General features: G+C 40.4%; 1 protein-coding gene across 1 annotated transcript in view; it reads left to right on the top strand.

Moving 5' to 3' along the window:
* The window catches only part of LOC136874797 (G patch domain-containing protein 4), a 111,719-nt gene extending 97,429 nt beyond the window's left edge, over positions 1 to 14,290 (top strand). The window contains exon 5 of the mRNA XM_067148469.2: positions 12,706 to 14,290. Within this exon, the coding sequence (XP_067004570.2) occupies positions 12,706 to 14,290 (1,585 nt within the window). The remainder of the gene's footprint in view (positions 1 to 12,705) is intronic.
* Positions 14,291 to 18,439: the final 4,149 nt, after the last annotated feature.

Below are 18,439 nucleotides of genomic sequence, written 5' to 3'. Positions count from 1 at the left end.
CTGAAGAGGCGTACTAGGGAAATGAGGAGTGAGGTAGTTTCCCGTTGCTTTCCTCACCGAGCCAGAAGTTGCTATTACATATCAGTCTGCCAAGCCCAATGAAATGGATGCACCAACCGACCCTGTGAGCAACAGTTTCACACCATTCATAGCAGGGACTGGCTGCGTAAGGAATGGCATTACTATCATCGCTCATACCTCAGTCACTTTCATTTTGTCAAAGCCAAGGTTAAGACAGACAGATCAATGAAAGTAACAAAATTGCTCTAGCCCATAACAGAAGACTTAGTGCAGTGTAAACACTAGGTCCCGCCAGCAAAGGCATAACTCGTTGCTAAGAAGAAGAAATCCTCAAGTAAGGATAGCCATAAATCGGCGAAGAAAAGGAAAATTAAGAATTGTTAGATAAGTTTTAAGTTGAAGCCTAATTTCTAAGAAAGGTTCCAGACTATTGTTGTGAATTGCTATCATGTATTTGCATAGTAACATTAAAACTATTTTTTATACGTATTATGGGTTTTAATCTTTTGCATGAAACCGTGTTCCGTTACAAATGACAGATGTCAGCTTAATTTTACGTAAATAAATGTACATAAACTGTTCCGCTAGTTTTCCCCCGCATAAAACTGATGTAGTGCACAAGCCTAAAAAAAACCACAATTAAAGGCGTGTTCAGTTATATCGTTAAGGTTCAATAAATTAATAATATCATGGAAACAGTGAGAGCGGGCCGTATACTCCCATGCTGAACGCCAGCCACTGGCGTGACGTCACGGCCCGAGCCTTGTGGCCTGTCTATCTAGTGCGGCCTTGATTGGGCAGGCTTATATTTTCTCTTTGGTGTCAACTTGATTTTTATTTTGGATACGTAATGATCTGAATCAATGTCTACTCCATGGAGAACTCTGACATTATAAATTTCCTTATGATAATCTTTATCCATTGCAACATGATCAATTTGGAATTCCCCCAATTTTATGTTAGGACATTTCCAGGTCATTCATTTGTGTGGTCGCCTCTTAAATCTGGTAGTTTCCAAAATAAATCCATGGTCTGTACAAAGTTCAATTAACCTTTGACCATTCCTGTTTGTTAATGAGTTCCTCCCAAAATTTGTCCACTTCTTCTCTATCCTTTCTGTTTTTATCATTTGTAGGTGCATGTACATTTATCAAGGTGTAGGTTTTGTTTTCTACTTTAATTGTTAAGGTTGCTGTCCTCAAAGTGCTCGAGGAGAAGTCTTCTATTGAGTTTTTCTAACACTTCTACCAAATGGAAAGTGCGTCAATGCTCTGTGAATTGCCTAGGAGACTGCTCTCTGAACCTCATACATTTACTGCCTTATTGAGGCAACCTTCAACGACCAGAGCATCATTGCTCACTACAACTTACACTTTCCAGGCCTCTCGAGGCACAACCTACATTTTATAATACAAACAGAATTCGCTGTCTTAAACTCTCAACAGTCTAACCACTTAACATAAAGAATTTTTTTACAGGCGTATCGAATATTCATTCTACCGGGCCTTGGTGTGAAGAAAAAAACACAGATTAAAGTTACTGGCCCAAAAATCAAAATGATGCGGAAGCAGACATTTGCACTCCTTGAAATTTGCACACAAGACTAAAACCCTATTTGGGCTTCTGGCCCGAAGTTACAGAGGCTAATCCTATTCTACTGGGGTAACTAAATGGAGAAAATTTAAGTTACAAATCTACAGATAGAAAACGGTACAAAAACATAGGCACCTCAAATACAAGTTGATAGGGAACTCGAGAGGATGTTACACTCCCTATTCCTGAATTTTGGATAAGTTTCTACTCTGGTTTTGAGATCTACATTTGAAGGTGAAATTTACATTATTGAAGATTGGAAATTAAAACTTACATAATTAAAGACAGGAAACTTCCCCCTTGAGCTAGCTTTCAGAGGCTATCACCTAGTTGTCAGTCCGGCTCCATAGCTAAATGGTTAGCGTGCTGGCCTTTGGCCCCAGGGGTCCCGGGTTCGATTCCCGGCAGGGTCGGGAATTTTAACCATCATTGGTTAATTTCTCTGGCACGGGGGCTGGGTGTATGTGTTGTCTTCATCATCATTTCATCCTCTTCATGACGTGCAGGTCGCGTACGGGAGTCAAATCGAAAGACCTGCACCTGGCGAGCCGAACATGTCCTCGGACACTCCCGGCACTAAAAGCCATACGCCATTTCACCTAGTTGTCAAATGGCTGCCATTAACTTACTGCGCTGGATTGCTCGATGAAGCGCGAGATGCCCCCACCTCCACTATTAGCGCACACACTTAATAAACTGGATGATCAAGAAGACAAGGTAGCTCGAAAAATTGCCAGCTCTTATACTCGAGAGGAAGGCTCGAGAGAGATTTGGACTAAGGCCCGACACACGCCCCATTTTTATTGGATAATTAAATATGTACAAGAAAACCCTGATTGGTTGAAAATTAAATACCCAAAATTTCCCTTTGGTTAATTTTGAAGTTGGCGGAAAGAGATCGAAGTGTTGACAACTGCGATGCACAAAAAACAAAGACAAATCAACTCAGTTTAGAAAACTTTAAAATAACAAATTACTTTATAATTTTAATAGGTCCTCTTCACACTAGAGGGCATAACATATGTTTTATTTGTAGAGACATCTGTGAGGAAAAGTCCAAACTTCTTGCCCAAGTAGTTGCAAATTTATATTGAAGATGGCATTTTTCAAGGCGTTTCAGATGAATGAACGAGGCGAGTGTACCCTCGCGGTACAATTATTATTATCATCTCCTCTCACTTCGTTATGACTATTATCAGGGGTCGAAAAATACCGGGCGCCCAGTCACTCTGAACATTTTTACCTGGTGACTGAATTTTCAAATTTGGCTTTGAAAATTTATTTTTTGAAATCCGAAGTTCCCTGACGTGTTCGTTCCCACCACTTTATAACGTAACAAGTCATGTGGTGTTTCGTATTTTATCTGTAGCTCATATATTCTAATATCTGCAATAAGAGCTGCCTAACGGTCATGGGAGACATCGTTGTAACCTGTCAAACAATTAGCTTTTCATATGGACATATTATAATTCCATTACAGATGATCAGTTATCGGTAGCGGAATACAAGGATCAGACCAGAGTTTTGGCGAAATGCAGATAACTATTACGGTACGTTAAATAATTCCACAAACACTACATTACCGCCTTCCTTCCTGCAACTAGCCGTTCCTAAACTATTGCCGCCAAAGCAGTGCTGATAAATTCCCGTGGAATTCGTTCCTTGCATTTAAAACAAACGGAATGACGTGTTTATCAATTGTATTTTCACTGAACATTATTTATACTTTTAATTTAATTACAGCATCTTGGTATTGAACGATTTGCACTTTAGAAATACGCTTGTTTTCATTCCTGTGCGGTTATGGAAAATTGGTATCGTTGCATCAGACATCGAAGCCCGCTAACTCGAAAGCCATTTAACGCTGGTGATTTATTGTAGTCTATTACGTGTTTTACCTTTCTGTTTTATACTTGAGAAAATTGGAAAAATGAAACGAACAAAGCCGCACAAACTTGATGCAATGTGAGAAAACACGTGATGGAAGTGCCGATTGTAGTGTTCAGCACGACAATGACCAGTGTGAAGTTTATGGTGTTCAAGACAAATGATATGCCCAACATTTAAAATACGTCGACATTTCAATTATCAGGCAAACGGAAATTTCAACAATCGTGGCTTGAATTACTACCGTGGCTGCTCTATGAAGAAGGAATTGTGAAGTGCAACTTTCCTAGTATTGCCAACCAAAATTCTAAAGGTGTATCCAGATTTCCAGGACCATTTAAACTGGAAACTTTTAAAAAACACGAAAATCCTATCCTCACTCGAAGTGTCAGGAGGCTGAAAGTTTCAATAAAAATCCCGAATGTGCACCTGTAGCCAAGTGCGCAAAGAAAATGGATGCTATTTTATTACAACATATGAATGCATTGTTCATGGCATCTTATCATACTGCAAAAAATAACATCCCCTACACTGATTTTAAAGGTTTGGTTGCTTTGTTAAGCAAATTGAATGTTACTTATTGAGAGAAATATGTGAATGATAAGCAATGCAGAGAATTTATTTCATACATTGCCTCAGATCCTTTTGAAGATTTGATATGTGAAATTAAGGAAGTTCATATGTCAGTATCTTACTCGATGGATCAACAGGTAAATCTGATGATGAGCTGATTCGTTTTCTAAAAGAAAATAAGGTGAAGGATACGTTTATTTCTATTGTGTCACTGCAAAATGTGATGGCTATATGGAAGCTCTATAAAGAGAATTGCCCAATTAGGGCTTGGAGAGCTCTTCATGGGTACAAAACTAATAGCTATAGGGATTGATGGACCATCATGTATGATTGGTGTCCGTAATTGTTTAGTAACAAAAATATCTGGAAAAAAATTGAGAACTCGGGAAACGTTCATTGTGTTGTGCAACAACTCCAACTCTTCGTTCTTCGCTCACTGAAAAATGCAAAACTTAAAATCGTTGATGAAATTGATTTCACACTTGGGAAATTATTCAAGTTTTATCTACATTCGCCAAAATGACCGCGTACTGAAGAAAATTTTGGAGTTACTGGAATGTGAAATATCTAAATTGCGGTACTTACACCAAGTTAGATAGGTAGCAAGCAAATTAAATGCTTTGCATGCAGTTGTCAAAGACTGGGAATGCTTAGTGGTGCGTTTAGATAATATTTCTGAAAGGAAAGGTGAAGAAAGAATCACAGCTAAAGGTCTTCTAAAGAAGATCAAGGACTTCAAATTTGTTGTCACAATTCACTTCATGTATGACATCTGAGTATATTCGAAAGACTTTCACTTGTATTTCAGGTGCATGATCTGATTTTATGTCAGATAAGAGTGCATGTAAATAATGCAATTTATTCATTGCAGCAACTTCAGAACGCCAAGGGCCCAGTGGAAGAAAAGTTTGTTTCTGCTACAACACTTTCAGGAGTTTTCAGTGGAATACAGTTATCAGGTGTATCGGATAAGAATTTCACGAGCGACAAGAAAGATATTTTTGCAAGTGGGACTAACTTTCTGAAAGACACATTTCTTCAAAATGAGGATATTCAAAGTGCCACTGGTGTTTTTGACGCATATTCCTGGCCATCAGGAAAGCAATTAGAAAATTATGGCAACTGTGAAATAAAGCTTCTTGGCACTCATTTTTCGAAACACCTCCAAATTGAGGAGAAAAACATAGAAGACATACTGAGCGAGTGATACGAGTTCAAAGTAGTCGGGAAAGATCTTCCACTGAATTATCTACTTGAAAAATCGCAGACCGTGAAAGAACGATTTCCGATATTAGGAAAGCTCTTCAGTATATTGGCAACAATTCCTGTATCAACATCATGTGGGCGAGAGTTGAGCACAGTGAATATTATTAAACACAAACTGCGAACCTAACTTGCCAGGAAGAACTTACGTGATCTGATGATATCTTTGAATGGACAACAAAATGTATTGATCGTTGGTATTGTGGTAGGAAATCAAACAGGCACGTGTAGTGTAATTTTAGAAGACGCTGGCATTGAAAGTGACTGGTGACTATTTGTGTTAGTATCTCTTGAAGTATAAATTGTTTTCATTCCATTCTGCAAAAAATATGCTGGCTTCTGATAAAAAGGGGCTGGCTACTGAATTATTTCTATTTTTTCTGCCCCTGGCTATTATTATTTTTACAACTAGTCTGAACTATCTTCTATCTTGAACTAAATTTATTACTGTCATTTATGTACGACTGATCAGTTCATGCATTAAACTTTGACACTAAACATCATATCGGTTTATAAAGGAAAACCCACTATCGGCAGCCCTGAAGATGGTTTTCCGTGGTTTCCCATTTTCACACCAGGCAAATGCTGGGGCTGTACCTTACTTAAGGCCACGGCCGCTTCCTTCCAACTCCTAGGCCTTTCCTATCCCATCGTCGCCTGTGTCGGTGCGACGTAAAGCCCCTAGCAAAAAATATAAAGGAAAAATATGTCCCCCCTTTTTTTACCATTATGCCCATCAGTATTTATTTGTATCATCCCTACTTGGAGTGACCACCACACATCCACATAGATCAAAATAAACAACATTTGACTCTGGAATCTCGAAACGACAATCAACGACCTACAAAACTTTGATTCGCCAGAAAATCGATTCATTCTACCAAAAGTAAAAATTATGTAAAAACGAAAATATGAACACATATTGAGAAATAGCCGGCCCCGTGGTGTAGGGGTAGTGTGTCTGCCTCTCGCCTGGAGGCCCCGGTTTCCATTCCCGGCCAGGTCAGGAATTTTTCTCTCGACCTGAGTGCTGGTCCTTGGTCCACTCAGCCTACGTGATTAGAATTGAGGAGCTATCTGACGGTGAAATGGCGGCCCCCGTCTCAGAAGCCTTGAATAACAGCCGAGTGGATGTGTCATGCTGACCACACGGCCCCTCGTTATCTGCAGGCCTGAGCAGCGGTCGCAAGGCAGGCCAAGGCCCTTTCAAGGGCGTTGAGTGCCGTGTTTTTATTTTTTTTATTTTTTATTTTTTGCTGAAATTGAGAATCATACCTACACTAATTATTTACATAAAAGGCATGTTGGACAAGATCACTTACCCCTCAAGAACATTGATTCACATCTCCACAGCTAAGTCAAGATCTCTCCACGACTTGGTTTAAAACTACATCACAGCTAATCCAGTTCGATGGTATGACATTTTCCGTGTAGCACATATAATACACTTATACACACTTCATTTACAACAATATTGATTCATATTTTATTTATCACGCAGACACACTTTTGACAACACCTATAATTTACACATTCATTTTTCTCATACAATTAAAATAGGCAGTAGCTCTTAAAGGCTTTGCAGTAAAAGTAGAAGTTGTCTAAAGCGCCCGTGCAGCTGGCGGACTCCCCTAACAGTCTTCAATCACTCACGGTTCTTGGCAATAACAGAAGTCTTTTGTGTCTTCTTACCGCTAGCTAGACAGTTCCGTTCTGTTCAATTATATCTCGTATCAATCACCTGCTTTTCTGGAGGCTGAATAATTACAAAGAAATTCACAGTACATGTAGCACCCCACTCCTATCAAACTGTACTTGACTTCTTCACATGACCACAGTTACATCAAGTAACTGGAGGATAATAGTTCAAATCCACTTGAATGTAGAATATTACCCTGTTCACACTTTTTAAAACAAGTTTTTATGGCCCTCATACACTGTTTGGACATCAATTATGTGTTGTGATGTCACTGTGTAATTGTTTAATACTGTGCATATCTTACAGGTCACTTTCGGTTTGCTCATCCAACTCAAAACTGTTCTTAACTACTTCAGCTTTACTCACTTGTGTTCCAGTATAATAAGCGTGGTACGTCACTGACGACAGGCTACACGGCTATACCAACAGTTTAACAATTGAGGTTGTTTCAAACAATGGTTCTGACAATTTTTACGGATGAAGGTAATGCGGATACGCTGCTGTTGACTGGAAGATTGAGATACATTTCCATAGGGGGCGGTTCTGTTTTGTCGTATCTTCCCCCTCCTTCAGGACTCATGGTCTGGTGACATTAACTCGGGGGTTCACAGATCACAAACTGTGTTTTCTTGTGGCTATTTGGTTAATTACCCTGTCAGTTAAAACTTGTTCTCGCCTCAAATGATCCGTAATAATTTCAAAGTGTACCAGGAGAGAGTTTGTTTGGGTCCGATCGTAGCTTACACAATATTTCACCTCGGTGTGGGTCGGAACTGTTTCTTAGTGCATGCATGACAGGCAAAGAGTTCTATTGCGTCTTAAATGAGCTGCTTGTAACTAGATAGCAACACGATGTTCTCATGCATACTTATTCATCCAACTCATCAGCTGCACCATAGCCTGGGAATTTAGTTAATTTTCACTATGTGACATTAGCTATTCAGTAATTGAGTCCGCAGCAGAAATTGTGTCACGACATCTGGCTACATCTGGCTCTTTTACCTGCATGCAGCAGTTTGTTGGCCCGGGTTATGTTCCTTTTTATATTTCAATTCCGGGTTAGATTTTTATCTAACACTACACCTCGGTGCAGTGCCTGTTCTTCCATATATATATCTTGTCCAAAGAGTTTCAATGATCTCTTTCCCTCTAATTTCCTCCTTTGAAAAAGGGACCAGAGTTATCTTGTTCGGGTTGTTCTTCCCGACACCGGTTCTCCACAAGGTTAAGTGATCTTTGCACGAGGTCCTGGGTAACACTTATCACCTTACCTCGTACCAAAATCACTAGGTCATCTGCGTATCCTTGTATAAAAACGTTGTTCGTTCAGCATAGCTATGGTTTTGTTCACCTCGACGTTCCACAGCAGAGGAGAAAGAACTCCTCCCTGAGCACATCCTCGGCTGGTCCTAACCGTCAGCGTTTCTTCAAACAGGATTGCTCTTATCTTCCTTCCATCTAAAATGGATTTAATCCATTTAACGACGGTTTATCTCACCTTGCTCTTTTCCAATGCTTTGATCATAGTCATAGGTTGTATTGCTGAAGGCTCCTTCTACGCATATCTAGAAATGACGCAGTGAAATTTTATATTCTAGGCTTTCTTCTAGTTTACAAACCAACTGGTGGAGTGCTACTTCAGTGGATCTGCCAGGTCTGTATGCTGACTGATTTTCATGTAACTTTAAGTTTAGTTGCACCGTTCTTCTGATATATTTATCCAGAATTTTCTCCATTGCTTTCAGCATCAAGCAGCTTAGACATAATGGTCTGTATGCTTTGGCTTGGGCATAATTTGCCTTTCCAGATTTAGGTACGAATACTGCTTTAGCTTCAGACCATGATTTCGGCACGTAGCCTAAAGCTAGACTAGCTCTGAAAATTTCCGTCACGGCATTGACGAGAATCTCCCGTCCTTCCTGTAGGAGTATCGGAAGTATCTCATCTGGACCCAGAGCCTTTATAGGATGAAACGTTTCGATTGCCCATTTTACATGGCTATGTTTTATTATTCTGTTGGCACAGTTCCAGTCTGCTCTTCGAGCTCCGGTCTCTGTTCCAACTGTTTCTTGTTCTGTCACCTCCTCCGTCTCAGGAAAGTGACACACCATTAGTATCTCCAGTGTGTCCCTCCCTGCCTGAGTAAATGACCCATTTGGTTTCTCTAGTGTCCCTACTTGATTTATGTGGGTTGCTTTCAGAACCTTCTGGAGCCTTGCTGTTTCATTGTGTGATTCCACTTTCTCACAGAACAGTCTTCAAGATTATTTTTTTTTCTTCCCGTATCTCTAGGTTATACTCAGTGAGTTTCCTCTGATATACGTCCCACATACCATTTCTAGATGATATTCTATACAACATTCTAACCTCTTTTTTCATTTTGGCTAGTTTCTTGTTCCACCACCTTACTTTTTTGGTGTTTTTCTTTTCTTTGAGAGGACAATTTTCATGGAATGAGTCTATAATGGCCTCTTCTAATAGTTCCACTGCCTCATCCAATTCTTTCTGTCCTCTCACGTTAGTTGGAATTTTTTGTACAGCCTTCCGTAGAACTTCTCTGTGTCTGTCCCAGTTCTTTTTGGGTCTCTGTACATCTCAGTCCCACATAGTCTCGCACCTATTGCAAATTGGATGTGCTGATGGTCTGCCAATGATGGTTCCTCCAGTCTTTAATAAAGTTTGCAATATGCGTAGTGCTTAGTGTAATGTCTGTTACCTGCCTATGATTATTTGTAAATGTAGGCTTGCTTCCTAGGTTTAGTATCGTCAACTTAGTTCCAGTAATAAACTCTAGTAAAAACTCGCCTCTTGCATTGCAGTTCGTGCTGTCCCATGCCGTGTGGTGTGAATTTGCATCTGCTCCAAGGACTAGGTGTTCGCCTTTCCTCTTTGCGTTGCAAATTAGGTTCTCAACTTCTTCTGATGGGGGCAGATTAGTTGAGTCATATGGGAGGTATGCAGAGTCTATGGTTATTTCTCTGGGTCCCTCTCAATTTCCAAGTTAAATCTTGGCCACGGTTAAGTCCCGTGAACAGTGTTCCTGCAACATATGACATTTTAATTTCCTGTTCACAAGAAAACATGTTCTGGGTATTTCCGATGTTGTATCATACATCAGTTTACCTCCAGATTCTGCCAATCCTGCTACTCTGCCCTTGACTACCCATGGCTCTTGGATAAGGGCCACGTCAGTAGCCTCGGACTTGAACTTCTTGGCGAAATTGGCCGCAGCTGCTTTTTTAATGCTTGAAGATTGGCCTGAAGGACCTTCAGCTCCATGTTTATCCACATTGGGTTTTGTTTTTCCTTTGATGACTTGAAACTTGATCTGCCCAAGTCTGAGCTTAGCCTTAGGGCTTCTCTTTTTGAGCTCTTCAAAGTCTCTTTCACCAAGGGTTAAAATGACTGTCCTTCATCAATTGAAATGGCATTCAACACTCTCCACTCTTGTGTTAGAAGTTTGGTATTGTGCTGATTGATTCTGACAGCAGTCTGCTCTACTGGAGCTTCTGTTGCCATTTCTTGGTTTGAGTCGGTGACAGCCTGTCCAATTGGGACTTCTGTCCCCATTTTTTCATATTGGGTTTGCTCCCAAATCTGCTCTACTGGAGCTTCCTTGGCTTCCCTTGATGTTGAAATTTTTGAAATTGGTTTGTTATAAGCATCCATATTTCAATCAATCATAGGGTTTTTGCCCCTTCTATGGTCCTGAGCAGCATTCTCACCATCTGTAGTGAGGCATACAGCCAGACATTGTCCTCCCGCAACTCAGGCTCTCCGTAGCAGAGACCACGCCCCTCAGTCGTCCATCCAGCGGTCCGCCCCTGGCCTGAACCCAGCCAGGTTTGTTCCCCCTTCAGTAGGCCTACTCACGTGGTCTCCACTTGGCATTATCATGACTGAGTTCACAGCCATGACTTTCCCCCTAGGTTGGAATCACCCCTTTCCCAACGCGCGGCTCGTTCGGGCTACGTAGAGCAAAGTGATGTGTTCGTTCCAGCACTCTGCAGTGAGCCTTCACCTCAGTCACCAACCACACTTAACCTGAACCACCGTATCAGCCATGTAGAACCACCATGGATGCCTCTCTAGCATGTGTGGGCAAAGCCTCCACTTCCAAGCCTTGCCTTCGGCTAGTAACAATCACAGTGCCTCAAGACATTTTCTGGCAATACCTGTTTTTGGTTCGCGGGGGGGGGGGTATTTTATTTCCCTCAGACCCTCCAGACAAGTCCGGAGGACATCCCTATCCGCCACCTGGGATGTGCCCGATAGGGGAACAGGTAAGTAAACCCCCACGGGTGGCAGATGTCTAGATTTCATCTGGTTCCTATTCAGAAAAGGGGTGTCACAAGGAGCAGGAAGAGCCAGGTTACTCGGGATCTAATTATACTCATAGATCAAGGCAACTTTCATGCGTAGGTCGGGTAGTATGATGTTGCTGAGGACGGGGAGCTAGTAAGTGGGCATAGATCTGGTAAGTCCACTGATAAGTCTTGTGTTATTGAGTTGGGTATCAATTATCCTTACATGGCCATACTGGAGCACAGTGTTCAGTTACAGAACACCTCAGAGTTTTTTTGCAGAAGCACATTAAGTAGTACCGCAAAACCTCTGCAGGATATTATTCTGGCTTCCAATTTTGGCAGCTGTATTTTCAAGATGTTTCTTGAAAGATAATGTGTGGTCTAGGGTGACACCTAAATATTTAGTGTATTATATCTCAGCACTGAACCTTGAAACGACATGTACTGCACTATCAGCCATTCTGTTGTTTAAGTGGAAACATGATACCTCAGTTTTGTCCGGCCCCATGGCTAAATGGTTAGTGTACTGGCCTTCGGTCACACAGGCCCGGGTTCAATTCCCTGCAGGGACGGGGATTTTAACCATAATTGGTTAATTCCATTGGCTTGGGTGCTGGGTGTTTGTGTTGTCCTCATCATTTCATCCTCATCACAGCGCGCAGATTGCCTACGGGTATCAAATCGAAAGACCTGCATCTGGCGAGCCGAACTTGTCCTCGTACGTTCCCAGCGGTAAAAGCCATATGCCATTTCATTTACCTCAGTTTTTGTTGCACTTAAAGCCTCCATTTGTGGAAATATCTTTGAAGCCCTGTTAAATCATCGAGTACATTCTCCATAATGTCCTTGTTCCTTATAGCCAGAGCTATAGTTTCAGCATAACAGAACTTTCTGGTAGGCCTGAGAGATAGAACCTTGTAGAAGTCCATTGTTCAGCTTCTTTTGATTGCTCATTCTTTTTCCTAGAATGACTTGGAAAAGTCTTACTGAGCATGTTACCGATTTGAAAGGTAATTCTTCAAGATATAACTTGCGACAGTTTGTAGAGTACCAAATGTGTTGGCCATGCTGTTAAGGGTGCACAGTCGAGAGCTTGCAGGTGATGCCTGATGCACTCTTAGTATCTGCATAGGATTCTGATGGTTTTATATACTGCTTATTCGCAGAACTATTTTACTAATGTTTATGGATACAGTATTGTACTACAGAATAGTTTGAAAAATCTATGACAAGTTTGGAGAGTATAGTGCAGTTGTTTATTTCAAGGTCAACTCCCTGTTTTACTCTTTGGTCTTATTCATTTTGTATATTCACCTTGTTACGGATTTCATATGATAAGCATTTAACACTTTTTTGTTCCAGAGGGGCACGACACGGTCTGACGTTGAGTGGAAAGTTGTCCAGAATTCAAGAGCAGGAGCAAAAATTACTTGGCTCAATGAAGGACAAAGAAAATGCCATTGAATTTTTCACGGGTGACGATTATAGTAATGAAAAGGATAAGAAGAAGAGAATAAATAAAGAGAATGCAGGCATTGAAGATTTAGCTGCTGTTGGAAGTGTTGAACCTAAGAAGAAAAAGAAGAAGAAAAAGAACAAGGAAGTCGGTGAGCATTCAGAATCTAACGTTGCTGGTCATGTGAATAATGAGGATGCACCAAATGTTGATGAGAGTGTACGGTTTGAAGAATTAGCTACTGATGGAAGTATTGAACCTCAGAGAAAGAAGAAAAAAAGGAAGAACAAGGAAGTCGATAAGATTTCAGAATCTAACGGCGCTAGTCACGAGACTAACGAGGATGTATCAAATGTTGATGAGAGTGCAGGATTTGATAATTTAGCTACTGCTGAAAGTATTGAACCTCAGAGGAAGAAGAAAAAGAGAAACAAGGTGGTTGGTGGTGAACTTTCAGAATCTAACATTGCTAGTCACGAGAATAATGAAGCTATATCAGATGTTGACAAGAGTGCAAATATAGAAGATTTAGCCACAGTCGGAAGTACTGAACATAAGAAAAAGAGAAAGAAGAGCAAGGAAGCCAGTGTTAATGATGAGAACGAGAATATGCAGGCATCAGATGTTGAAGAGCACAGAAGGAAGAAGTATAAAGAGCTTAATGAATCTGTTGATCAAAACTTATCAGTGGATGTAGATGAATTGACAGTTAAATCTCATAAGAAAAAGAAAGATCCACATTCACTAAATGGTGTGGGTACCAGTAGTGTAAGTAATATTCCTGAAGAATTGGGTGATACAAACAAAAAGTTTAGGAAGAATGAAGAACAGTGTACTGAAATGGAGAATGAAACCACGGCATCTCACAATGTATCAAATAATATTGATTATCCTTCTCATGCTACTAAGAAAAGGCCTCCATTGACATGGAGGGAAACACCAGAAGGTTGGATATGTTGTCGCTGTGCGGCAGTCGAAGATGCTGATCTTAATAATACTTTGAGTAATGGTGATGTTCATGCACCTCAGAAGAATAAAAAGAAGTATAACAAGGATAATGTTGAAAGGTCAAGTATGGACAAGAACATTGTTGACGAACCCGATTCTGTTTTTGATGGTTCGAGTATGTTTGACGAGCATAATTCTGAAGAGTTATCTCAGTCACGAGAGGGTGTTGATCAAACATCGAAAGAAGAAAAGAAGAAGAAAAAGAAGAAATACAAGCAAGAAGTTGGAAATGGCGAGCAAACAAATGGCGAATGCCATGTTGACACTACATTAGAACATCCTACTGAAGATAGTATATTGGGCATCACTAATGAAGTCATAGACAACTCTTCCAAGAAAAGGAAGCAAAAACAGAGGCATTTGGAAAATGGTGATGAAACTAATGATGTTTTAGAAAATATCTCTGGTGTGTCACCAAAGAAAGACAAGAAAAAAAAGAAATCGGAATCAGAAAATGCAGCACAGGATAAAACTGTTAGCTGAGTAGAATATTAATTTATATTACACTCTTTTTTTCTCTTGAAATAAAGAAAAAATACATATTTTGAACAGAATTATTCATGTCAACCATTTTAATTTGTTAAGTATGCAGGCTCAGTAACGGTGATTAGGAAGCGCTCAACCCCCCTCCACTTTGTGGAGGAAACATTATATTTTTTATTCCATTTTAGCTGCCTGAAACTAGCAATTATAGTCATTTTCATTTCCTCTTGTCCAGCTCCTGCCAGGTCAGGGTGTTGATGGCACTTCTCCACCGTTGCCTCCCGCTACTTTTCAGTAAATATATTGCAGTCCAGTCTTCTTTTTCCATCTTGCTCTGGGCCTCCCTTTAGCCCTCTTTCCTCCTATGTTAGCCTCCAACACTTGTTTTGATATCCTTCCATTGTCATAACCTGTCTGTCCTATCACTCAGTTTTTCTACCCCTATCTTTTTCTGACCTTAACATGTCTTACTCCGTATCTTCTTGTCTTCCCTACCAATGGGTGAGCTGGCCTTGCGATTAGGGGCATGCAGCTGTGAGGTTGCATCCGTGAGAAGTGGGTTCGAACCCCACTGTCGGCAGCCCTGAAGATGGTTTTCCATGGTTTCCCATTTTCATACCAGGTAAATGCTGGGGACTGTATCTTAATTAGGGTCATGGCTACTTCCTTCCCACTCATAGGCTCCTATCCCAACGTCGCCTGTGTCGGTGCAACCTTAAGCAAATTGTAAAAAAAAATGTCTTCCATACTATACTCCAGGAATTTCATCTCACTAGCCTGAATTCTACTTATTTCTTGCTGTCAAAGTCTGATTCATATATTAATATAGGGGTATAGTACAGCTGAATTATTTCTTTACATTTCATAAGAACTTCTGTTCCACACCAGATTCCTTACATTCTGGTAGAACGTATTTCCTGCTTGTACCCTTCTGCTGATCTTATCCAACCTTGCATCTTGCCTTATTTCACTTCCCAAATAGAAGTATTTGACCACCTCAAGGTTTTGTCCCCTGATATTAATGACTTCTTTTTCTTTTCTGTCTCCTCGTGTTACCACCACTGTTTTGCTCTTCTCCGAACTTATTTTCATACCATATTTGTTAATATTGTCATTTAAAGCATCTAGTTGAATTTGCACTAATGTATTGTTGACTCCCCAGATCACGGTCATCTGCAAACAATATTTTTATATCCCCTCCATATCTTGCGTTTGTTTCCTTTAGAATTTCATCCATAATCATTATAAACATAAGTGGAGACTATACACTTCCCTGTCTTAGTCCAGTTTGGTTTCTAAACAAATCTCTTCTCCCCACTGGAGTCTGGACACAACTAGAACAATTCTTATACATTGCTTTCACTAGTTCCCTTGATTGCCTCCACATCCTTTTATTTCCAGGGTTTCCACACATCTAACCTCTGGATCAGGGAATTCCATCAATAATCTTATGATAAATATAAGGTCTATCGTTGACCAGCCCTGCTCTTCTAAATTTCTTTCCACCCTTCCTCTCACCATTTTTATTATTCTCTCCAATATTTTGGCTGCTTGTGATAGTGTAATTTGTCAATAATTGTCACATACCTTCCTGTCACCTTTCTTAAATACTGTTATTACACTTTTGCACCAATTAACAGGTACTTGCTTTTTCTTCCATATAGGTACAGCTTAGCAGCCAATATAACTAATGTAGACCAATAGCTCCTGCTGCCTTTATCATTTCCACACATTAATTTCATCCATCTCTGCTGTTTTTCCTGTTTTCATTTAACAGTCATTTCAATATCTCTCCATGTCTGGATTATCCTCTACACTCTTTTCTGCATCACTTCTGACATTCAGGAGCTTATCAAAATCTTTCCACCTGTTCTTTATCTTTGGGGCTGTTATTACATTCTTCCTTCACTAGTTTTGTGTAGATTGTTTTTCTCTTATCCTTTATCAATGCATACCACATCCTTTCTCTGCCATTTACATCCATTTCCAACTCTTGTGTGAATTCCTTGCAACCATTTTTTCTTTCCCTCATTTGCAACGTGTTTACACTTTTAATTTCCTGATACATAATCTTACTTCCTATCTTTATTCCATTCTTGCCATGCTTTCTTTTGTTAAGCAACCTCTTTCACCTTTTCATTCCACCGAGGTGTCTCCTTTTCCTTCAATCACGCCGAAGTTCTGCCACAAAAATCTGCACAGCTTGCAAACGAGTTTATAAATTTGGTCCATCCTTCTTCTACAGGGATGTGCTGTTCTAATTTCTCCTGAGTTCCTTTATCTTTTATTTCCCATATATTTTCTTGTCTTATTTCTTTTACTCACAATTTTACCTATTCAATTTTGCCACCACTACTCTGTGGTCTCCATCAAATATCTCCCTCAGTAGTGCTGTTACACCCATTAGCTATTTAAGATTTATTTTCTCAACCTAAAAACAATAACCGTTTTTGTCCTTTAACCCCAGCCATATCTAGTGATCATTCTACTGTTTCTATATCGTACGCTTCCCACAGTCATTCCATTTCTCTCGCAACAATCAAATTATCTCCATCACTTTCTTCATATCCACTTGAATAATCACTTTAAAATTCTACATTTTCAACCTGTGCATTGAGGTCTCCCATAACTATCACTTCCACATCGGTGATCACTTCGAGTGTCTCCAAGAATTCCACTATATTTCCCTCGCTATTTCTAGTTTGGGGTGCATAAACTTGATGAAATATTTCACTCCTTCAGTCGTACTCTGATTATTCTATCACTAATAGTCTACCCTATCCACATTTTCATCCAGGATTTTAACAATCACTCCTACTCCATGCTTTGTCTCACGTCCTTCATTCCAGTATAGGCTGTACCCCCTACTCATCCTCTTCACTTAATTTTCCCTCTACTTGACCTCACTGAGTCCCATGATTGCAACATTCTCCTTCCATAAAATCAATCAACTTTTGATTTTCCTCTCAGGGTCATAACGTTTATTATTCCCATATTCTTCATATTAAATGCTGGTTGCCCACTTATCACAGCTCCCCCAGCAAAAGAACTGCACATCGCTTTTAGCAGGGTACGCCCTAACCTTTTCAGACGTTGATAATTATCATCACTCAAGGTACGTAAGATATAAGGTAGGGATCACGGGAGAGATGCGCAGTAACAAAGCAGAGCTGTGATGTCACGCAAGACTCTCGCGGTGAAGCCGCCTTAAAGGAGGTAGAGGTAGTTCGAATACGAATCGCTGTGCACATAGAAGCTAGGAGCTAATAATACACGATAGTAACATCTGTGATGTGTAACCGCGTGTGTTTATTTTATGTGATTAAACGTAAACAGCAGTAATGGTGTACACTTTTCAGTATGGTTTGCAGGCTGCACAAATCGTAGCACGCACACGAAGGAACGAAACGTACACTTTCATTTATTCCCTAAAGCCACTGACCTAAATAAACGGTAAAAAGTAAGCAAGACAAATTGAAAGCTATTTTTCTCAGGTTCGAGAGTTCCGACCGCTCTGACGCAAAGGGTGAAATCATTGCTTCTCAACCTCAATGTTTCCGATGTCATAAGAAATTCCAACTGTTCTCCAGAAGATTATGAAACATTACGTGCAAATATGTTATATGCTACTGAGGAAGTCGTTCAAAACTGATATCCTGTGCTAGTCTAAGGCCAGCGGTGAGTTCACAACATCCTATTCTTTACCGGAGGGTGAGCAAGGGTTCGTTAATGCCGTTGAAGACCTTGTGGAACAGCTCTAGGACAGTCGCGAAACCAAATATCGTGAAGAGCTGTTTGAAGATTTCACTAGCTATACGGCCTTTAGGGCAGTGGCGGTTTCTGGTATAGCGCAATGAACCTCCAGTTTATAGCAAATTGTAATTACTTTTTACAACTCCCTTGTAAATCTCGAAACTCTTGCTAAGCCCGTCTATCCGTAATATAGTTGTACTGGCTTTCAATTCATGTGAGCTGCGCAATTTTCATTCCTGGATACTTGTCTGAAATGACCCCCCCCCCCCCTTGCTAGGCGATGGGAAAGGATTGGCGAGGTGCGGGGGGGATATCGCAGAACCTACTCGTGTTGTTGGGGTTGGAAAACTGCCTGCCAACTGTTTTCCTTACAGGAATTACCTAGGCAGCAGAGAA

This window comes from Anabrus simplex, chromosome 5, assembly GCF_040414725.1.
Source record: "Anabrus simplex isolate iqAnaSimp1 chromosome 5, ASM4041472v1, whole genome shotgun sequence".
NCBI classification, from domain to species: Eukaryota; Metazoa; Arthropoda; class Insecta; order Orthoptera; family Tettigoniidae; genus Anabrus; species Anabrus simplex.
The sequence above is the reverse complement of the archived record's forward strand: the minus strand, read 5'-3'. Positions and strand labels throughout refer to the sequence as shown.